Source organism: Aethalodelphis obliquidens, unplaced genomic scaffold (genome assembly GCF_003676395.1).
Source record: "Aethalodelphis obliquidens isolate GAN/ISIS:26980383/991018 unplaced genomic scaffold, ASM367639v1 scaffold17, whole genome shotgun sequence".
NCBI classification, from domain to species: domain Eukaryota; kingdom Metazoa; phylum Chordata; class Mammalia; order Artiodactyla; family Delphinidae; genus Aethalodelphis; species Aethalodelphis obliquidens.
This window is the reverse complement of record NW_020837961.1, coordinates 2,605,709-2,629,084: the sequence shown is the minus strand read 5'-3', so window position 1 is coordinate 2,629,084 and position 23,376 is coordinate 2,605,709. Positions and strand designations below refer to the sequence as shown.

At 49.7% G+C, this 23,376-nt stretch overlaps 2 protein-coding genes across 13 annotated transcripts in view; one reads left to right on the top strand and one right to left on the bottom strand.

The window, feature by feature from the left end:
* SPMIP2 (sperm microtubule inner protein 2) overlaps positions 1-8,873 on the top strand; it is a 158,641-nt gene extending 149,768 nt beyond the window's left edge. For both annotated transcript variants that reach the window (XR_003434933.1, XM_027116855.1), the window contains one exon: positions 8,699-8,873. Coding sequence is in view for 1 of the 2 variants with exons in the window: in XM_027116855.1 (XP_026972656.1) it covers positions 8,699-8,746 (48 nt within the window). In the remaining variant the exon portion in view is untranslated. The remainder of the gene's footprint in view (positions 1-8,698) is intronic.
* FNIP2 (folliculin interacting protein 2) overlaps positions 1-23,376 on the bottom strand; it is a 139,297-nt gene that overhangs the window by 16,355 nt on the left and 99,566 nt on the right. For 4 of the 11 annotated variants that reach the window (XM_027116842.1, XM_027116847.1, XM_027116841.1 and 1 more), the window contains 4 exons: positions 22,508-22,664; positions 10,336-10,536; positions 6,662-6,777; positions 1,270-4,778 (listed from right to left, as the gene is read on the bottom strand). In XM_027116842.1, coding sequence (XP_026972643.1) covers positions 4,700-4,778; positions 6,662-6,777; positions 10,336-10,536; positions 22,508-22,664 — 553 coding nt within the window. In that variant the 3' untranslated portion in view covers positions 1,270-4,699. Of the gene's footprint in view, positions 1-679; positions 870-1,269; positions 4,779-6,661; positions 6,974-9,993; positions 10,238-10,335; positions 10,537-19,690; positions 20,800-22,507; positions 22,665-23,376 lie in introns of those variants that run through there. The other 7 variants (XR_003434929.1, XR_003434930.1, XM_027116844.1 and 4 more) reach the window with 7 other exon arrangements.

The following is a 23,376-nucleotide window of genomic DNA, read 5'->3' as shown; positions in this document are numbered from 1 at the left end:
CCTTCAACTGACCGGGGAGACGCCCCACCGTACGGAGGGTAACCTGCTTTACTCAAAGCCGACTCCTCTGTGTTGCTGTCCTCTAAAAAGCCTTCACGGCAACACCACACGGGCGTTAGACCAGGTATCTGGGTACCGTGGCCTAACCAAGGTGACACATGAGATTAGCTGTCATGACACCCACCTCATCCACGTGTGAGGATCAAATGAGGTGACATACATCAGGCATCCGACAGAACCAAGGAGCAATGTGGTGTGTATGTGTGTGTCAGGGCTTTCTCAAAGGCGTGGTTTTAAAGGGAACGTGAAAAACACTTGAAATTTACCTTTAATCCAAAAAGGATTTAGCAATACCTAATATTACTCCTTCCTGTACTCTGCAAACAACAGGATTCGGTATGGGCTTATGTAGCTACAAAAGTTACACCTCAGCGTATGTTTCCTGAGGCCGTATGTATCGGTGCTACATTTCATAGCACATATTTTCTAATGCCCTTTATTTTCCTAAAATAAAATTCACAAGATTCATCAACAGAATAACCTTACACACATAACTTATAACAAACCACTATAATGCCCTAGTTGTACTATTTGACAACTTATGTTAACATATACTTTAATACACAGACATTGGGGCACTAGTAGATTAGAAAATATAATGAACGAAGCAGATACTCACTCCTGGATGGAACCTCCACGAAAGGCCACCGCTACAAGCAGAGATGATACAGAACACTGTGCTGGTGACAGACTTCATGAGGAGCACAGCTGCGGGTAATAGGGTTTTCCAAATGGATGGCAGTTCTTGCTGAAATCCTCAACCTTCCAAAGTAAAATCTCGCCGCAGTTTATATACAACAGTGGCATTCCTGGAAAATTCAGCGTATAGTAAGCTCATGAGAGAAGTGCCTTGTGCTTGTATGTAACGCAAAATGAAATTCTCAGCTTAGATCATTACAAACTAAGGCTTTCACCCACCTGAATGTCAGCAGGATATTTGTGAGTCGCACAGGAGGTGGGATAACTCCTCATTCCGGGGTGCCCTGCATGTGACAAGATGTTCTCCTATCCCCCTCAGCCCCTGCCCACCCTGTGCCAGGAGCCCTCGCCCATCACCGTGCTCACCAAAGAGGCCCTACGTTTCCCAGACAGCCCCGCTGAGAGTCACTGACATATACAGTGGGCTCGTGTCAGCATGAATTACCGGAAATGAGACGTCTAAGTCTGATTAAACGTAACAAACGAATCATAGGCAGTACCAGGAAAATGTTCAAGATAAATTCAGAAGGTTTATTGCACCAAATGCCACAGAAGAATGGATCAAAATGATACGTGAACAAGTTTGAAGAAAACAATTTCCATACATTGCCATTGATACCTATTTAACTGATCGAAAACATCAAGTCCTACCAATTTGTCTTCATGGAACTTCAGTAGTAACAAATCAATCCCAGAATTTTCTCTTGTAAACCACTTAAACTTAAGCACGTTGCAATCTTGCTTTCAAGGTATACGGTTCACCAAAGATGGACATTTAAAAATTAACATTCAGAGGGGGCTGCAAACAGTATATTAAAAGGTCCCCTCCCCCAAAGCACAAGAGAAAACAAATGGTTCACATTTGCCGAGAAGCTAAAGGCTTTTTCAGTTTATTGGTGAAAGTATGCATGAACAAAATACTTTCAAAAGTATGTGTTAGTGGAAAAATCCAGATATTTAAAAGAACCGTGGGGTCACTTTATATTCTTTATTTTTATGTACAACCAACTCTAGTGAGGAACCTAAAAAGCTACAGGCTGAATTTTATAAAATCTCAGGACCTAATTAGAAGGGCCTAAACAACAGTTTAGTATCGTTTAGCAGGCAGGGATTTTCCTCCCTCGAAAAAAGTTAACGTTGAAAAGTATGGAAAGTTTAAAAAGTTGCGATGTGTAAACGGCAGTTCCATGGGATGTGAAAAGTTTGGAGTTACTTTCATTAAAAAACAGCACACTTCAGAAAAATGGATTGAAGCCTATACAAAAAGCTATTTAACACTGATAAAAATAAAATACTTTGGAATTATGCACAAGTATGGAAGCTACATTTTAAGTTTTCATTGTCATGTTTAAACGTACACAACGGTCTTTACATTCATATCACCCGTCAGTCTATGAAAAATAAAACCGCGACATGCTAGAGAGAGGCCCATCACGGTCACGCGGGCACACACCGCTCTGTCCTGCCTCCCAGCTTGCGTGGAAAAGCAAGATGCTACAAAAGGTGCACTCAACAGGTAAGACGTCGAAGTTGAAGAAACCCTAAAGGTGGAATCCTGTCAACTGAGGTAGTTTTCTCTATTTGTACTTTTTTTTTTTTTTAACTTTTGTTTCTTTTCTTGAGGTGGGCCTGGGCGAGGGTGGGTCCCTTCCTTGCCTCTTGGGCTAAGACAGACCCAAGCCACCAGGTGGGGTCCGGTGTGTGTCTCAACACAGTTCCATGAGATTCTTTTCCGCTTTTGGGAGGAGCTTGAGTTTAGGAGAGAGCACAGGTGGATGTCCTCCAGGGGAGGGTTTATGAACGAGCAGCAACACATCCCTGGTCTGCTGTGCAGGCGGCAGCCGTGAGGGTCGGGGCTGCCCAGGGTCCTGAGCGCTCTCCCTCCGTCACCTTCTCCCGGGAGAGGCGGGGGACAGGAGATGCGGAGGCAAGGCCAGTTTCCTCAGCTTCCAGAGGCTGGGCCGCATCTGTAATGCGTGGAGTTTAGAATCGGCCGTTTGAAGCTCAGCGTCCCCCGGGCCGGGTCTACTGCTCACCGGCCGCTACGTGCACTGATTTTGTTCCTAGTTATTGTCTGTGAAGCCCTGGAAGGTCGGGGGAGGAGGGAGGGGAAGCGCCCAGAACGTGTCAGCGAGGAGAAGGGAACCGAGACTGCGGGTGCTCGAAGCAGGTGCGGAGGGGACACTGTGACCTCACTCAGCACGGACGGGGAGAGGGTGGCCACGGGCGAGGTCCACGACAACCGCCACGATGCCACGGAGCCAAGGACTCGGCACACCCGTCTCGTGCCAGACATCAGGCAAGAGGAGACAGAAAACGTAGAAGAATGGACAACGTCACTTTTATGAGAGAAAGGCATACGATACAAATCCAAGATCTTAAGCGCCTCAACACGCCTCTCTGCATTTCACACCGTAAAAAGAAAAGGGGGGCGGAATTCCCTGGGGTCCAGGGGTTAGGGCTCGGTACTCTCTCCCTGCGGAGGGCCTGAGTTCAGTCCCTGGTCGGGGAACGAAGATGCTACAAGCTGCCTGGAGCAGTCAAAAGAAAGAAAGAAGATTTATTAAAAAAGAGAGGGGAAGGCTGCAGTTCTGACCTATTCCTAAGAAAGGAAGAACACACCTGTGTTTCTCCATTGGTCCTGCCACTCTCCTCTTTCAAACAAATAACTCGCGTGCATTTGTCAGAGAGTAAAGACACAGATGACTGTAACTTGGATTTTGGGATCAGGATTTTATCAAGTAGAAAATACGAAGTCATCTTAACTCCTGAAAGGGAAGTCGTTTCATATTCTTAAGTGCAAAGGCTACACGGAAAGGACCGGCATCAATTCATGAAAGAGAAGGAAATCAGAGCCTGGTTATAACGAACCGACCTCAAGATCTGCAGGTGTAACAGTTCTGCTGTACTGGGTTAGCCCCCTGCCTTTCAACCCTCCATTTACCAAAGAGGCTTTTCCTTTACCCTGGATGACGGTCAGTAAACTAAAGTTAACGTCAACAGAAAAGTAAGGATTTGTAAAAAGCACACGATGCTCATAAACAAACAGTGCTTCATTTTGGCAGGTTTTATACTACGGGGCAGTGAAGTTCTGGGAAGCTGTTTTGAAAAGGACATAGGGATTGGAAGGCACAGAGATGATAGTGTAAAAATTCAGCTCATATCTGGATTGTTTACAAACGTTCAAACCAATTCATGAGTCATCCTGCACTCTTGCAGCTTTCACTTCCCACCCGGACAGCTGCGCCTTTTAAAGTATAAATAGTCATTTGTATTAACTAGGATAGGAAGAAGGTGGCTTCCGCGGGAGGAGTTCAGCCACAGAACCACTCGCCGGCTTACAGAACCAACTTTGGTGAACGGCCCCGCTTGAAGGGCTGCCGAGAGCTGCGAAGCGTCTGGAGAAGCCGGGCGGGGTCGGGCCGAGCTCGCCGCTGCCACGGAACCACACGGGGCCGGGCTGAGGACGCCGCGCCGATTCCTGCCTTGATCGCACCAACGACCTGTCCCTGACCTACCCGTGGCTGCATCTCGAACACGGTAAACTGGGACAAGATGGGGAAGCAGCGGGTTCCTGGAGCTCCCGGCCCCCCGTGCTTTGCGCCATACGGTGACGGTGACGCCGCAGCCACTGGAGCGGAGGGTGGCACGCGCGGGCCTCACTCGGCCGCTGACCCGGGGTCCCCGCGCTGACCGTCTTCTCAGGACGGTGGGACCCCTCTCCCCAGCTTGGGGAGCTCGCGCTGGAACTCGGAGATGTCTCAGCCCCGCTTCTGGGCCCCAACGTGCTCACACCACCGCCCGGCCCGGCCCAGCACGGCCGGACCGGCTCCGTCTGCCCTGCCCGGGCCTCGCGGTCCTGGGGAGCGGCCGTCTGTCCTCCCTCCTTCGGCTGAGCGGCTGATCCTTCTTCCACGGAGCAGCTGTCCTGAGCGTCAGCTTATAAGAGTATCTGAGCGACGTACGGAGAGTGAGTGCTGGCGACAGCCGTCAGCAGGGGCAGGTCGTTGGACTCGATCCTGAAGGCGGAGAAAGGAGGGGACGTTGCTTTAAAGCAGCAGGACTTACGGGAAGGGCCCCGGCGCCGGACCCCAGGGCTGGCCGGTCAGTGCCCAGAACCGATGACGGAGTGAACGAGGCGGGGACACGGGAGCCTGTCCCTGCGACTCTACGTTCCTCGCATCCCTGCACAGCCTCTGTGCGAGTCCCCCTCCGGCCAGCCCTCCCGGCCTGCGCCCCGAGTCTGCACCGGCTTCACGTTCGTCTCTGGGAACGCATGACGGTGGCAGCGTCTCCAGAACCCCGGAGATTTCTTCAAGGCTGACACGCCCGAGACCCCCAATGAGCACGTGCCCAACAGTCACAGGTGGGCATGGGCAGAAGGCCCCGCGTCCTGGAGAAGTCAGGACAGTCTCGGTCCTTGAAATATGTCCTAATGCTCTCCCTTGATTTCCGAAACCAAAAATTAAAAATATAACCTAAAAAGGCAGCTGGCATGAGCTCGTGGAGTTTTCCATGCCTTCTCCAGTAATGCTCCCTCCGGATCTCATTTCAGGGCAGACAGGGAGCTCCCAGCACCTTAGTGCTGCTGGCCTGACCACGGGAGGGGCTAAGGAGGGGCTGGAGGGACCCCCACTAACAAGGCGCTGAGGGGCCTGGTGACGAGGAGGTAAATCCCCCCTCACCATCCTTCTCGGGGTGCTGATGGTGGGCACCTGTCAGTCAGGGGCCAGGCAAGCGTCCTGGAAATAAAACTGCACATCCTGCCTCGGAAACCGGATCGGGTATGGGGTAGGACTACAGTGAGGCTGGTGAAGAGGTCTCAGTAAAAAGTGCAAAAGCAAACGCCTCAAAAGGGGAGAATATTGGGCTTCCCTGGTGGCGCAGTGGTTGAGAGTCCGCCTGCCGATGCAGGGGACGCGGGTTCGTGTCCCGGTCTGGGAAGATCCCACATGCCGAGGAGCAGCTGGGCCCATGAGCCATGGCCGCTGAGCCTGCGCGTCCGGAGCCTGTGCTCCGCAACGGGAGAGGCCACAACAGTGAGAGGCCCGCGACCCCCAAAAAAAAAAAAAAAAAAGGGTGGGGGGAGAATGTTTTTTAAATGATGTAAGAAAAAAAAAAAAGTGACAGGAAACGCTAAGAGCCAAACAATACAGTATAAGTCACATCCTGGGTGTGAAAGATGAAAAGTCCGACAGGAATGCAGAGGCCTGAGCCTTGAAATAATACTTCGATTGGCAGGCTTAACAGAGAATTTCAGGGTTGACGCTTTATACACGGTATTTCCTTGCCCCAAAGTAGTGGCGGGGGGGGGGGGGGGGTCATCATCACAGGTAAGGGAGACAACGCCTCATCTACACAATGTCTTTTTGTTACTTCTCTGTGGAAAATTAAGCAGAGAGTAAAACACAAGTCAGAATGTCTTCCCCCGGAGAAGTTAGGGCAAAGCCTCTGGAAAATGATATACGTTATCGATAGCATGCACGCCTCCTCTTCTGATGGGCTCATAATAAAAGGAGGAGAGTACGGTCACCCCGGGACGTGCAGACGGGCCCCCAAGTCCAGGGGAACAGCCTTCCCCGCCTCCTCCAGAAAAAGCAAGGAAAACACAGCTGCTGCCACGTGTGTGACAGCTCGTGACTCTCACATCCTACTGAAATGACGAGAAATGGGCAGATGGAGTAGGATTACGCTTTTCACTTCAAGGATAAGCTAATCCAGGGGGAAGACTCACGAGGCGCCACTAGCTTCAAGGTCTGCATGTGTTTCCGGGTGTGACACTCCAGTATCAGATACAAGAAACATGCCGTTCACTGGGGAGCCCCAGAGGCTGGACAGGTCAGTGGGTAGAGCGCAGGGGACAGCCCCCTGCAGGGGGATGCTGGCACTCCCCAGAACTCACCCCAGAACGACACTTAATTCCTTCACGTGCACGCGCGTGTGTCCACGAAGGTACTCAGACAGCATCTTACTCTTCAGGTACATCTCCTGTAGTCTGTCTTCCAGGTGCATGACGCACTGCAAAGCCAATTACGCTCACGGTGAGGGCGAGAACTCGGACCTCTGCCAACGTCTAAGAGCCGCAATTCCCTCAATCCATTTCTAAGTGCGCTACTGTCATCTCACCTCTTTAACTTATACTTCAAGAATTACAACCCAGCTCAAACCCTACCACGAGCAGGGATGAGAACAGGTTTTTGTCATCAACAAGGACCTACTGAAAAGCACAGGGAACTCTACTCAGTACTCTGATAACCTATATGGAAAAGAATCTGAAAAAGAACAGATACGTGTGTGTACCACCGAATCACTTTGCTGTACACCTGAAATTAACACAACGTTGTAAATCAACTGTACTCCAATATAAAATTAAAAAAAATAAAAAAGAATAGGTTTTTGTAAAACAGTAAAGTTTAATTTTTCCAGTGACTGTTAAGATCTTCATATATATTTTCTGGTCTTTCTAAAAAAGCATTTGTTTCTACATAGTTAAAATCATTCTATAAGTATACTTATTTCTTGCTTTCAAAAAACTTTCTAATAATCCTTTTTTCCCATGTTATTAAAAATTCTTTATCAATATAATTTTTGACTGAGTTTTCAGAATGTGAATTTACCATTACGAAAATCACGTAGCCATCTGCATTTTTGTTATTATACATAATTTTGTAAAGAGTACCTTTCTTGTTGTTTTCCTATATCTCAGATTATTTTGGTGCAATTCATTCCCAGAAGAATGACCGGAACAAGGTTATTCTGAACCATTTTTTTTTTTTGCTCTCAAGAGTGTATTTTAACCAGGTCTCTAGTAACAATGAAGAAAGGGCAATTTTGTTCAGAACATCTCTACCCTTGGAACTGTGTCCAGCTTCGTTTTTAGGGGACAGCAGTCACTCGTGTCTTGCACCAGAGGCAAATGCTTTTGCATTTGGCAGGGAGACCGATCCAGGCAGCTCAGTAAGTCACCTGATGGCTCTGGCAAGGGTCACTCCATCAGACATGATTTTCTTCTAGACCATTATGCCTGCTATTTTCAAGGTAAAAAGATTAACAGATGCACTTGAAAATGTTGATCTCGACCACCCAGGCTGATCAGTGACATGGAAAAACTATCCACTCGAGATGCAATCTTTTCCGTTTTTCCTTGGCTTAAAATCTTAAGTGCATCGTGTTGTGTGGCCGAAACACAACTGGTAAGTGAGTAAGAGTAATAATCAAAGCAAGGAGGATTTCGCCAATTCTCCTGGGGGAAAATGTTCCCCCAGGAAAACAGAGTTAAGTGCGGAAAGGTCTCCTGTTCAGTGTCAGTTCCTTGTGGAGCAAATACAAAGTTTTAGTAAGAGTGTTGTAAAATATTAAAAAGAACACTGACATTACGTCGAATCCTTTCTGTTTTAAAATAGTGAATTTACTGTGTTTTCATAGTCCCCAGGAAAACTGTGTGTTGCGGTGCGGAAGTAAACAGAACATTGGTTCACATGGAATGTGCACGGGACTTGCAATCAGAGCACTTAGAAAGCTTTTTCAAAGCCTGACTATGAAATTGAACTGTTTCGGGATTCCTCTCCCTCCTTTCTGAGATGGATTTCTTCAACTTTAACTTCTGAAATTTTAAATAGCTACTTTCTCTTTTCGTACTGAAGGTCCTAACAGGCCTTCAATCACGTGTTTCGTTCGAGTGACTCTTAAGGAGAATTTTAAACTGCAGGTGAAACGTTCTTTGATCCTGATTTTGTCAAGTCATTCATATTATTAAGTGGTTATATGTAACTCATGTCTAAATGAAGTAAAGAGAATTATTAACCGTGGTAATTTACTGCTGGGATAACTAAGACATCAAACGTAGCAAGAGATATGGATTACAGAATACAATATAAAAGTCTGGTAAATATAACAGTAAAAAAACTGTAAAATCAAACATCTCTCTCTTCCCTTACAGAAAAGCAGACTTCGGTCTCTAAATCAGCATGATGCAAGTTGCTACTAGAAGGAAAAACTGCCTAAAGATGTAGAACAAGCATCAGGTTGTAACATGCCACAGGTGGCGTCTTCTGTGTTACCCCTGAGAACAGGGCGCCTACAGTTTAAAGCCCAAATAAAGGTTTCAGTGAAAAGGTGGTGTCAGTCTTTAAAGCCATGAACACTGTTCACGCAACTGGTTCTCACTAAGTTACACTAATAGTAGCCGTTTCCTGAGTGTGTGTAACATCCAACACTACTTCAAGTGCTCTACCTGAATTATCTCACTTAATTTTTATAACCAGACAGGATAGGTTCTGCTGTGCCCCAGCTTCGACAAGGCACACGATTCAGAAGCAGAGAAGCCTGGGTCTGAGTCCAGGCCACTGAAAGCCCACGGACTGGCCACCACTGTCCACTGGCTGCCAGGGCATCTCATCTCGCCTGACCTTGGACAGGTAGAAAGCAGCACCGTGGAGGGTCCTCACACGTGCCCGTTGCCTAGGCACCACCTGCACTTTGCAGAGGAGAAACAGATGCCCGACGAACCAACGGCAAAGCCCGGACGCGACCCCCATGATGTCCAGTGGCGCCCCGTGATGCTGTGCTGCCACCTGAGGTGACAGCCAGTGTTTCAAAGCACCTCCTCCAAGGACAAAGGAGTCCTGACCTTCCGAGGTATGGTGCACCTGCAGATCTGGTCACGAGAGCTCAGGGGAAACCCTCCATGAGCAACCAGGGAGGTGGCTCATAGTCAGCCTCCTACTTGGTTGTCAATAGCCCTGCATCTTTTGCGGAGGCCGGAGGCTGCAAGGGAGATGCTGTTTGGTTTGGGGCTGACGGAGGGGGAGTCCAGAAAGCTGGTGAGCTCATCCCAGCTGCAGCCCCGCCAACTCGGGGGCTCTGCCCTGTACGTGCCCTTCAGCTGCGCTTCTGCTCTGGAAACCTTGCTCCCTTCCTTGCTAAATGTATTTTCTCTCGATCTCTCTGCACACAGACACACACACACACACACACAGGAATTGGTTTTGCATCTTATTCCATGGACTCAGGGAGAGCTGCTGATCATTTTCTTGGAGTTTAGGGGGTCTGTCTACTGTTTGTATTTAATGTAACGTTATCAAAGTGATTTGAAAATCCCATTCGAAAAGGAACAGTTGATACCATCCCCTATGGCTATGGTGCTTCAGCATTTTAAGTGTTTACACGAACGATATTTAATTTATCCATAACAACTTTGGGAGGATGGTCTCTGAACAGATGGAACTAGTCCCTTCGGAAGCTGGCTGGCTTGCATTTGACCTGAGGACGGGAAAACCAATCCGTCCCCCAAAGGAGGATTTTAAATTTCCCTTTATGCTCGATCCCTGCCCCCATACCATACTTTCTCCATGTAACTTGTTCAAAAAGACCGTGTCACTCTGTGCTGTCTCCAGAAGGACTATTGCTACTGAATCCAGCCCGTGTGCTGGTTTTGTGTCACACGCTCTGTTTTCACTGATGCTAACATCCAGTTAGACTAAAATCAATACGCGGGAATTCGTGACTTTATAACCACGATGCTGCGGAAAATGCTTTTTTAGCTCATTTCTCTGATGGTCTGAGAACGATACTTACAAAGTCGGCGGGGAGGTGAAGCCTGTAAAGCTGGAGGATGGACTGAAGCAAGCTGGACACCTGGCTTGAGACCAGGACGTCCTGGCCGAGTTTCGTGCTGTCTACCGCCTTCCTCTGACTCGTGGCCACCTGGACGCTCCACTTGTCCGTGTCTGCAATGATGCACACGGCCTCAGCGATGGGCTCGTCGAGCACGGGGTGCTGCGGGACAGACACACACGGGGTCAACTCTTCACCATGCTTCCGGTGACATCGGAACGTCCAGAACTTTCTGTGCGGCGTCAGACTCAGGGGCAGAGGTGATGGCGGGAGCCCCGAGCCCTACAGGGACCCGAGCTGGGGTGTCATCCCATAGTCGTTTAAATGTTAACTTGACAAAACTGCACCCAGTCATTATTTCCTTCCTGCGCCCAGGGGGCACACTATAAGCGTCATCATACATGCAGAGGTAATAAGCAAAAAGGCCTGTGATCTCCCTACATCCCAGGATATTAAAGCCCGTTTCCTTCTGGAAGACTGCACTCTCCTTTTATGCTTTTTGTTTTTATTTATTTCTTTTTTTCCCACAAGTCTTGTGGGATCCTAGCTCCCTGAACTGGGATGGAACCCGGGCCCCCTGCAGTGGAAGCGTGGAGGCTTAATTACTGAACCGCCAGGGAAGTCTCTGCACTCTCCTTTTAACATGGAGACAGTCAGAAAAAGGTGTAGGAGTCTACTGCCATTCTTCCCATCACAAGGTTTGGCAGGGTAACTTAACAGTCCCTGAAAGCTATAGCTTTAATCACGAGGCAATATTTATTCAGAAACCGTGAGCTACATGCATAAACCAACTCCAGGACAACCAAAATCAGACGGGGCTAGAGAGCTGTGTATCAAGATGAGGCCAAAAGACACAAGTGTGGCTACCGATGAACATACTTCAAATACCAAATCCTCAGTAACCGGGCGGTGACGGACGGAGCACATAGGAAATGTGCCACGGGGCAAACAGGGCGAACACGAACGCAGTCCAGGAAAACGGCCTACAGGAGGCACGTGAAAAGACGCTCAACATCACTAATTATTAGAGAAATGCAAGTCAAGATTACAATGAGGTATCACCTCACACTGGTCAGAATGGCCATCATTAAAAAGTCTACAAACGATAAACACTGGAGAGGGTGTGGAGGAAAGGGAGCCCTGCTGCACTGTTGGTGGGAATGTAAACTGGTACAACCACTATGGAGAACAGTGTGGAGGTTCCTTAAAAAACTAAAAACAGAGCTACCATATGACCCAGCAATCCCACTCTTGGGCATATATCCAGAGAAAACCATAATTCGAAAGGATGCATGCACCTTGATGTTCACTGCAGCACTATTTACAATAGCCAGGACATGGAAGCAACCTAAGTGTCCATCGACAGAGGAATCAATAAAGAAGATGTGGTACACGTATACAATGGAATATTACTCAGCCATAAAAAAGAATGAAATAATGCCATTTTCAGAAACATGGATGGACCCAGAGATTGTCATACAGAGTGAAGTGAGTCAGACAGAGAAAGACAAATATTGTATGATATCGCTTATATGTGGAACAGAAAAAAACGGTACAAATGAACTTATTTACAAAACAGAAATAGAGTCACAGATGTAGAAAACAAACTTATGGTTACGGCGGGGGAGGGGGGAAGGGGGAGGGATACATTGGGAGATTGGGGTACATACACACACTGCTACATATAAAACAGATAACTAGTAAGTACCTACAGCACAGGGAACTCTACTCAATGCTCTGTAATGACCTGTTTGGGAAAAGAATCTAAGAAAGAGTGGATCTATGTATACGTATAACTGATTCACTTTGCTGCACAGCAGAAACTAACACAACATTGTAAAGCAACTATACTCCCAAAAGATTAATTAAAAAAAGAAAAACGGCCTAAAACATTGAATTTCTCAAAACTGATCGCAGTATAACTGCTTCGCCACCAGCTCCTCTGACACACGTGTTCAGGATCCCACACGTGTGCAGATCAAGGGCACAACAGGACTGCCCTCCAGCCCCAAACCAGGAGAGAGGAGGGGGCGGGCAGGCGCGCAGCGAGCCGGGGACAGGCGCAACGCGCCTCGAAGCCGGCGTCCGCGAGCCCGCCTTTCTGAGCCTGTCACTGAAGGCACAGCGGGCGTGGCCGCCTCCTGTCACGCGGCTCCTTCCGCTGCCCCGCGGTGGCCCTTCGCTGCTTTGGCTGCTGGGCCAAAGTTCCTCGCGCGAGGTTCGTCCTGATTCCCCTCTGGAGAAGGACCTTTCCCGGGAAAATCCTGGAGGCCCCTCCCTGCGTCACAGGGTGGGAACAGGGCCCAAGCTGGGCCAGTGAGACTCTCCCTCCCGGCCGCCTGCCTGGAGCAGGCGGCCAGGAGGCCGGGAGCAGCTGGGGTCACCGCACTCCTGCTCGACAAAAGGCGCCACGAATACCCACAGCGATTCTTGGTTCCTGCACTTCCACGGGTGCCTTGTTCCTGCCGGCCCCAACCCTAGCTCTTCGGTCTCCTGACCATTTCTAAGAATCCCTAACATCCCTCCAGGGAAGTCCCTTCCGGCTAAATTAACAAGAGTCGGTTTCTGCCGCCTGCAGCAAAGAACCCACACAGGTACACGACCTCGTCTCGGGTGACCGAGACCCGAGATTTTTGAGACTTAACGCTAGTAGTGGGAAGGCCGATGGTAGAAACCCAGATGCTTGCTGTCACGCTGTCCTTTCACCAGGCGATCTGGCTCCCTCGTTTGGGGCTTTTCCACTCAGTCTTTGTGTTCTTTGTCACAGATGGGGAAGTGACTGAATGAGAACTTTGGCGAGACCAACATTTTTTTCCTCAACTATATCCAGGATGGAAACTTTCACGTTTTAGAATATTTTTCCCATTGAAGAGAATAGCAAATCAGGCAAAGTCTAGCGGCCCAACATTTATTTAAGCACAGGTTAAGCGTGAGAAATAAAGAACATGGCAAAGTAGATTCCTGAATGAATGAAGCCCAGTTTCCCGAGGACGGCTCTCATTCTCTAAGACTTGCTACCGAACAGTCGAAATGCTCACACACACAACGACCCTAAATTCCCACTCTCACCCCCAGGTTTTTGTGACCCCCTCAGTCCTACCCTTCTCGCACACTCTCCAAAGCAGAAAGTAAAGACCGGGCTGCAATGACTTCCCTTTACAAGTTCCTGCAAGTCCTTGCTCAATCCGTATGTCATAAATTCACAGCAAGAGGACGATGACTTGCCATCGGTGTACCTGGTCCTTATGAGCAAAGGAAATGGAAATTTGGAAATTTAAAAGATTTCTATTTTGAGCTCAAGTTCCTTCAATGCTTTGCATTTATCAGAAATTCACAGTGTGCTGGGTATAGCACACAACAGATCTATAGTGAGACCTTTTCTTCAAGGGACTTACGTTCCGAAAGTATATATATAATCATTAAAGACCAGAGGCCAGCGTACGTATGGTGAGTGGAATGCATGCCAATCCCCTTTCACCTGGATTTCACTCACCTCCCTCTAGCAAGGTGTGGAAAAAGGACCCAAGCCAGGCCAATCAGATGCTCCTCCCCTGAGATTTCCCTGTGAGCAGGGGGCCAGGAGGCTGAGAAGGGTTGGGGTAAAAATCTAGCTTTTGTGGGATTGTTTGCAGTAGATAATTTGGGCCCTAGTTTCCAACTCAGCACAATTTCCTAAATGATTTCCCCGGCATCGTGACAGGGAAGGGAGCAGTGTGTGGACTCGAGGAAAGCACACAGACAGCAGCTTATGGGGCCCCGTAACCACACACAGAGCTCCGCCTTCGGGAGTGAGCCACTGGCACGAGGGCAGCGAGCTTCACTGGGGAAGCGATGCGTGGAAGGCTGCCCAGGTCCCAGTGAGCCCAGGAGGCTGCAGACCCAGGGGTGGTAACAGCAGAGGAGGGACAGAGGGGTTGGCTCAGGTATCTTACGAGGAAGAACGAAACGGGTCAGAGACTGTGAAAGAAAGGAAGTGAGCGTAAGCCATTTTTAAATCACTGGTGGCAACCTGAGCGCAGACCTAGCACAGGAAGGCTCGGTCTGAAGGTTGGGACAAACGGACAGGAGGTCGAGAGCCCACCCCCTGAAGGAGGGGCTGACTCTTCTCTCCCTGGACTCTCAGCTCCTAGCCCAGGACCGGGCCCTCAAGAAAGCGGACAAACTTAAGATGGACCAGGTCAAGCACAGCGGTGACAGGGCAGGGAAGCACGTGCAGCCCGAACACAGCACGGTGCCCCCACGTGTGCAGGCTCCAGGGACACAAAACCACGGAGAGCTGTCAGGGGAGCACCTTAAAAAGGAATTACACAGGGCACGATACTCAGTATCCTGTGACCAACCACAATGGACGAGAGCATGAAAAAGAATATATGTGTGCAGCTGAGTCACTGTGCTGCACAGGAGAAATTAACAGCACTGTAAATCAACTCTACTGCAATGAAATTAAAAAAAAAGAATTACACATCCTCGGACTCCTAAATATCTAACAAGTAATTACCTGAACACACCCCAATTGCCTCTAAGTACACCATCTAGTAGTTACTTATTTCCTGAAGAATAAACACTTTTAAAAGGAAAATGGAAATAGAGGGAAATGTAAACAGTCAAGAAAAAGAAATGAATCCTGGAGAGAGAGAAAATATGTCTATAACTTAGATTAAGTTATAATCTAAGGGGCACCAGGGTGACTGCCTGCCCAGCTCTGATGTGGTTTAAACTTCTCTAAGGTCAGAGAACTGAAGCTTAAGTTCTGGTGATTATGGAAATTTCTGATACAGATCTTCCCAAAAGAAACACAACCCCACTAAAGACAGGGCAGTTTAACCGTATCACGGTGTGGCTGATTAGTCAATGTCTAAGCTTTTAGAATTTAAAGAACTCCATGATCCAGAAGACCATGCCTGGATTATCAAAGGAACACTCACCCACACACGCCCTCCGCCCTGCCTGGTATTCAATGGAAAATTCCTCTTAGAAAAGGCTCTACTTTTTAAAATAAATTTATTTATTTTATTTTATTTTTACTTTTGGCTGCATTGGGTCTTCGTTGCTGCACGTGGGCTTTCTCTAGTTGTGGCGAGCGGGGGCTACTCTTTGTTGCGGTGCGCGGGCTTCTCACCGCGGTGGCTTCTCTTGTTGCGAAGCACAGGCTCTAGGCGTGCAGGCTTCAGTAGTTGTGGCATGTGGGCTCAGCAGTTGTGGCTCGCGGGCTCTAGAGCGCAGGCTCAGCGGCCATGGCGCACGGGCCTAGTTGCTCCGCGGCATGTGGGATCTTCCCGGACCAGGGCTCGAACCCATGTCCCCTGCATTGGCAGGTGGATTCTTAACCACTGGGCCACCAGGGAAGTCCAAAGGCTCTTTAAGGCATATAGAGAACCACAATAAACAAAGGAAACACTGAATTATATGATGCTTCTTCTTATTACTTTTCCTTATGAGCCATATCTTAACTGTAGAAGTAATTCACAGTGAAATCTGTCAGGCGGGTCTCTTAAGTTCATGATTTTATCAACTTCACGTACACACCAGGGTACACACAAATACAGACACTTATCAGCAACAACATACATGGCGCAGTGCTTTTGAGAAATTAAGTACTTTACCAAATGCTGTAAAACGTTGAGACTGAATGATTCAAACACCTACTAGAAGCCCAGTCCCTCCAGCTCCATCCTTAGAGCTTGGATCTGATATTTCACCAAGGAGCCAAGGCTCCGAAGTTGGACACGATTGGGCTTAACTGTCACCTCCATCACTTACGAGTCCTGGGGCCTCAGTGACCATTCACCTAGGCCTCAGAGTCTACGTCTGCAAAGTGTGATCGTACTTGGTTGAGAGTTTCTGGGAGAAAAATGAGCGTGGAACACGAAGTGCAGCGCCCACCGCTTGTCGGGGGCCTTCTGCTGCTTCCCTACACCACCACCTCCATGTAACCACGTCCCCCAAACCCTCGCAGCACCACTTCCCTCACCAACCCAGAACCCTCCTCCAGCACAGACACCCCAACGCTCAGGCTCAGACTTGTCTCTTTCCATCCTGGAAGCTCCCGTCTGGGCCCACCGTCACGTGCACACGCTCCCCTCCAGGGCGCCCTCAGAAGAACTCCCTGCTCTGGGCAGGCAGGTCGCCCACCTGTTACTCGGGCTGTGCCCAGAACGTCTTCCGGGCTGCCTGCTAAGTCTTCCAGTTCTTCAGGGGCCCAGCCTGGGTCCTCACGCCCCTGCACCCCTCAACAGGACTCCCCGCGTCCACTCTCTGGCATTAAATCACACGGTCTTAACTTGCTCTGGATTTCACATCTGTTTGTCTACTCAGTGATTTCACAAGTAACTCAAGGAGAGAAATCACATTTTTCTTCCATAGTCTCGGAAATGAGCAAAACAAAAGGCAAGGCATGTGCTAAATATCTAACGCATGCCGGCTCTGTTGAACAATTCTCCATTTCTTTATTTTTAGATTCAATCCAGTTCCTCTTAAGTCATCCACGCAACTACTAACATACTTCTCTTCCACGTATTGCACTTAAGTGACTAACATTTCACATGGTCACCTTTTTCCTTTTTAAAAATTTTTATTGAAATATACTTGATTCACAATGTTGCACTAGTTTCAGGTATACAGTAAACTGACCCATTTATACATATATATACACAAATATATATACATTTTTTACATTGTCTCCCATTATAGGTTATTACAAGATCTTGAATATAGTTCCCTGTGCTCTACAGTAGGTCCTTGTTGCCTATCTATCTTATATACGGCAGTGTGTATATTTTAATCCCAAACTCCTAATTTATCCCTCTCCCCTTCCCTTTGGTAACCATAAGTTTGTTCTCTATGTCTGTGAGTCTATTTCTATTTTGTAAATAAGTTCATCTGTATCATTTTTTTAGATTCCACATATATGATATCATATGGTATTTGTCTTTCTCTGTCTGACTTACTTCACTTTGCATGATAATCTCTAGGTCCGTCCACGTTGCTGCAGATGGCACTAATTCGTTCCTTTTTATGGCTGAGTAATATTCCACTGTACACATGGACCACATCTTCTTTGTCCACTCCTTTGTCGCTGGACATTTAGGTTGCCCCATGTCTTGCCTATCGTAAATGGTGCTGCAATGAACATTGGGGTGCATGTATCTTTTCAAATTGTTTTTCTCCGGATATATTCCCAGGAGTGGGATTGCTGGATCATATGGTAGTTCTATTTTTAGATTTTTAAGGAACCTCCATACTGTTCTCCATAGTGGCTGCATCAATTTACATTCCCACCACCAGTGTAGGAGGGTTCCCTTTTCTCCACACCTTCTCCAGCATTTATTATTTGTAGACTTTTTGATGATGACCATTCTGACCAGTGTGAGATGATACCTCATTGTAATTCTGATTTGCATTTCTCTAATAATTAGTGATGTTAAGCATCTTTTCATGTGCTTCTTGGCCATCCGTATGTCTTCTTTGGAGAGATGTCTATTTAGGTCTTCTGCCCATTTTTTGACTGGGTGGTGGTTACCTATTTCTAACTCAAGAGTAGGAAAGTACCAGCTCCCATGTATGCTTCCTTCAACTACTGATGAGTTCATCAAACCTTTCTTGCCGTGAGTACACAGGATGCAGTCCTGCTCTATAGAGAGGAATGTGAGGACAAGAAGTACGAGAGCTCATGAAGTATCTTGGCACGTCAGAAAGAGAATCTAGGAACTCATTCAAGTGCTTCTGACTTGTAGCTCAGTGAGCCTGCCAAGCCCTCTACTTTGAAACCCTAGGAGCTTGTCAGGGTGGAAATCCCTCGGAAGACAAGATTGCAACAACTGGGAATGACACTTGCAACATAATGACAAGAGGAGAAAACACGGTCACCTCTATTATGACTTTGCTAAGAAACTTCCCATCTTTATGCTGCTGGTATTGCCCAATATATACTCTAAAAGTCCCTTTGGGACTTCCCTGGTGGCGCAGTGGTTAAGAACCCACCTGCCAATGCAGGGGACACGGGTTTGATCCCTGGTCCAGGAAGATCCCACGTGCCAAAGAGCAACGAAGCCAGTGCGCCACAACCACTAAGCCTGAGCTCTAGAGCCCACAAGCCACAACTACTGAGCCCACGTGCCACAACTACTGAAGCCCGCATGCCTAGAGCCCGTGCTCCGCAACTAGAGAAGCCACTGCAGTGAGAAGCCCGCACACTGCAACAAAGAGTAGCCCCCGCTTGCCGCAACTAGAGAAAGCCCATGCGCCCACGTGCAGCAACGAAGACCCAACGCAGCCAAAAATAAAAATTAATTAATTAAAAAAAATAAACGGATCCTTTGTGAATCCTCAAAGATGCCAGCCCACATGTGGCTCACAGGTAACAGGTGTGCAGACGGACGCCGGTACTCACAGCCAGCTCTACAATCTGCTCACTGATTACAACAGTGCAGATTTAGCAACCAGGATGAGCCACTGGGTGGCCTGTTTCACACACAAAGGGAGCAGGTGATTTATGACTCAGGTAATGGGAAGAACCTCTCTGTTTCTTTTATTTTTCTCTGAAACATTCTGAATTATAAAACATAAGATTCTTGGGTATTATCTGAGTGTCAATTTGCTCATCACTTCCTAGAAGATATTTCTGTCAAATTCTACAACTTTATTAAATTGAACTTGAGTCAGAGAACGTGACGTGACAAAACACCTTTCAAAGAAATCGCCCCCCCCCCCCGTTATGTTATAGCCCCATGACTTAACAATAGCAGCTCTTACATGGCTTCAAGTCAAGCCTTGGGTTGCTCACAGAGAGAAAATGGACGATCAGTGCCCTGAGGGCCACAGTCTCAGCACCTGCTCTTGGTTAAACGTCATCGGATCCCGTTTATTCTTCTACCTCCGTAGGGGCCAACCCCCCTCCATGTCCTTGGAACCGAGGACTCAAGCGACCCGAGCCAGTCCTTAGCCAGTCCACCCACTTCTGGGCGGCCGAGGGCGCCTACAGGACGCAGACACGTGTGGATGGCTGGCCAGTTTTTATTAAAACCTTCAGTCTCACATCCGCGCAGAGAACAGGAACCTGATTACCACTCGCCGTTCTCCAACACTTCCTCCAGCCTACAAAGTCATCCAGGATACTAAACACTAAATGCTCAGCATGCAGGCTCTCCCAACAGCAGTTACAGAGACAGACAGACAGACAGAAGCTCCCGTGGCGGCAGAGCCGGCTCCGCCTGTGGTTAGTCTGTAGCCCCTGGGGGAGCCCCGCCCCCTCGCCCTCTCTCTGCTCATCCCCACTGTAGACGTCACCTCCTCCAGGAAGCCCCCAGGCTGTCCCGTGCCTCCCTGCCGCCCCCCACCCGCCCCGCTGTGGGCTCTGCTTTCACTGCTTATGTCTTTAATCACCTGTTGGAGTTCAACCTCCTGAAGGACAGGGGCCATGCCTCCTCTCTGGCTGTTGACAAGGGTCCTTTGTCTTTGATGTCCTGCCGCTCAGCGAGGGTTTGTTTATATCTACCCTACTTGGGAGTCAGTGGGCTCACTTCATCTGAAAGATCGCAGCCGTTCTTCCTTCAAAGGCTGTTTCTCTTTCCCGCCTTCTGTATGCGCGACAGAACCTTCTCACTCAAGCCTCCAGGTCTCTTACTTGCTCTTCCACATTTTTTCACGCACCTCTGTCTCTGAGCTACAGTCAAAGCGGTAGTTCTGCATCTAGTCACTCTTTCACAAACGCTAATCCTCTCTGGCTGTATTTAATCTGCTCTGCTCTTTAACCTACCCCGAGTTTTAATTTCCATGACTGCATTTTTCCATTTTAGCATCTCTCTTCGGCTCTTTTACAAATCTAAATAGTCGTGTGTCATAACAGACGGTCTTTTTAAAGATCCCAATTCCTTCTTTTATCACCGTAACCATCTTAAACATACCTACTCAACAGTTACTCTGGACTGTTGGAGGAGGGCTAACGCCCCTGCCTGGACTGGTCACTCTCCCTCACCCTGACCACGAGCCCATCGTGTTGGAGCTGTTTTGTTTTATGTGCTGTATGTGTCTCTCGGAAACAGGCTCCATGTCGGTCTCTAAAGGCTTCCGAGTTGTGAGAAGGTAGAGAAGGAGAGCGAATCGATCATTCTGGACCACAGGCACTGTTGAGGGGTCCTGGGAGGTGAGGACGTCAGGACCTGGGGCAGCGGGAGCGGGGAGGGTCCGGCGGGGGGGGGCAGGGTCCAGAGGAAACCCCTGACCTTCTGTGTGTCTGTGCCTGCGGACTTGTGGACACAGGGCGCAGCCTCGGGGACGCCTTAAATGTCAGGACGGTCACATGCTGAGGAAGGAAAGAGTTTAAAGTCGAGGAGCGGTGCTCAAGGTCAAAAAGGGTCATCAGAACAGTTATGGGAGGATGTGCATGACGCCAAAGTACAACGTAAGAAGGCTGGTACACAGATTTTTCTGCAGAGAATGGCAGAGACGTCCAAATATTTTGCATGTAATGAAAAAAACTGGGGAAAACATAAAATTAGCCATGCGCCTGATATTTACAAGATGCAAGAGAAATGATGGCTTTGAGACGTATAAGCATTTTATTCTCCTTTAGGTAAAGAAAAAGAACACAAAGGGCCCAGGCGGCATGTCCAGACAGAGAACTCTTCCCCTTTACGTCTTAAAGGCAGACTCTCCGCCGCGTCTACTTTAGAAGGAGGGTCACACTCAGGGGCACAGCGTCATCTGCAGGAACACACGCTCCTCCTCCCAGCGCAGGGGGACCGTGCAGCGTCCCTGGGCACCGGGCCAGGCGCTGGACGGAGAGACGCCCGCAGGCCTGGTGGAAGAAAGATGCTGGAGGCATATGCAAGCACCGCGTGCAAAGGGCCTGGGGCAGGTTCAGAGAAGGGGCAACGTTGGGACGGGGCCTGCAAAAGGCACTGGGGCTGCTTCAACAGCGCCTGAGGCAGAGGGAGCAATGCACGTGGCAAGGAGGTGAGAGAGAGGGCGGCCGTTACAGGCTGGCACATGGTGTGACCGAGCCGCACGGGAGAGCAGGGCTGCATGTGTGCGTGTGTATCCGAAACACATACAGGGGGCAGTTCCAGCCAAGGAGCCTAGACTTCACTCTCTAAACAAACAGGCCCCTATGAGAGCAGAAGAGTGACCGACAGAAGCCACGTTTGAGAAGGAGCCCTCTGTGGCCACGTGCAAGGCTGGAAGGTGGAGGGCAGCTTAGGAGGAGGGGGTCACCAAGATCTCAGACCGGGGTCGGCGATACCCAGAGATTGGTAGTTTTTTCAGATTTTTTAAAACCCCCATCTGCGGTAAGAAACGCGTTTTAACGGCGTAACCCAGGGATACAGGTGCATCCACACGTACAGTCCCCAAGAGCCAGCCGGTGCTGAAGGCCCGCGCCCTGCTGTGCACGCCACCCCGCGCCGGGACGTGTTCCGTCTCGCCAGCAGGTCTGCCCCACAGCGCTACGGACCTAAGGCTGCTGCTGACTCCGGCCACCCCAGCGCTGCCCGCGCTGCTAAAGTGATGCCCTTCGGTCGCTGTGACTCGCTGTCCTTGCGTCGGCTCCCTGGCTGCCTGTGCTGCACGGGCAGTCAGGTGCTCACGGCACGCGTCCCAGCCAAGCCGTCGGCAGAGCTGCCCCGCTGCGCTGCTGACTTCTGCATGTTTCTGCAGTCTGTTGCTACTCTTAAAAAGAAACGGAAGAGGCTGCCGTATCCAGCCGGTGCCTCGTCTCACAGAGCATTCTGAAGACGCCCAAAGCCCTGGAGCACAGTTTTTGTTAAAAGAAACACTAATACATGATGTTAATCTTGGTCTCGATGACCCGACCCTACAGAGCTTCTGGCTGGGCTCAGCCAACGGGGGGCACCAAGAGAGCTCAGACGCTGGAGGAGAGCGAGGTGAGGTCCCCGCCCCTGCCGTGCTCCTGCAGCCAGGCGGGCCCCCGCGGCCTCCCCCACTGCTGCCCGCCCGGTGTGCTCACAGCCTCCAGCTGTTGCTAATCCCCGGGTGGCTCACCAGCCTCGCCGGTTCCTGCAACCCTGCCCGCATCTCCAGCGACAACCCCTCGATCGCACCCGTTGCCAGGCACACCCCTGGCCGCCCCCACCCCGCCCCGGTCAGCAGCCTGAGGCGACCAGCTGGCATCGCTCACCTGGACCGTGTGGACCAGGTCGGCGGCCAGGCACTGCTTCAGCTTCTCATCGCTGCCGGTCCCGTGAAGCACCAGGTCTGGCATGTACGTGGGGCAGTAACCCGCCAGGAGGGAGCGGCCGAAGTTTCTCACGTTCGGGGTGCTGACGCTCTGAGACCTAAGATGATACCGGCCATCAGAACCCACAGCGAAAACGTGCTCCCTTCTTGCACTGCAGCTGGAACAAAGCCCCAGTGGCACAGGTGAGAATAACAGATTCGGGGTGGTTCGGATCACAAGTCCTCCAGGAAGTGGGTCAGTGGTGCAGGAAAAGGAAGGGAGTTGAAGGGAAAAAGGAGTTTTCCTAACGGGGAAGAGCAGGGAAAACTGAGTACTCTGGCGGCTGGCTGCGAGCCTGGGCCTGCACCTCACACAGAGCATCCTCCAGCCACCGTGTGGAGAGAGGAAAGGGGGAGTCTGAGCGTGCCGAGGGGATCCTGGCGAAGCCTGGCTTGAGGAACTTGGCACACCTGCTCAGGGTGCAGCCAGGACAGCGAAAGGCCGGCAGGCATCTCTAGTTACTGCTTCACGGACCAAACCTCAACTGCCGGAGCCTCAGGAAGAGGGGCTTTTCCTGATGCATCAGGCTGCTCTGACCGGCAGGCAGGAGAGACCCGCAGGATGTCACCCACCACCTCCCAGGCTCGGTGTCCGCGGCCACAGATCTGCCGCGGGGACGACGGAAGATGACACCCCTGCTCCCCACTGCCCCCGCGCCCCTTAGCGTCCCCCAGTGTCCCCAAAGCTGCAAAGCCGCCGCCAGCTCCCGGCTCAGAGCTGGGCTGAGGAAGGGCAGGCCGGTCTGGGGACACTAATGCTTGGAGAGAATA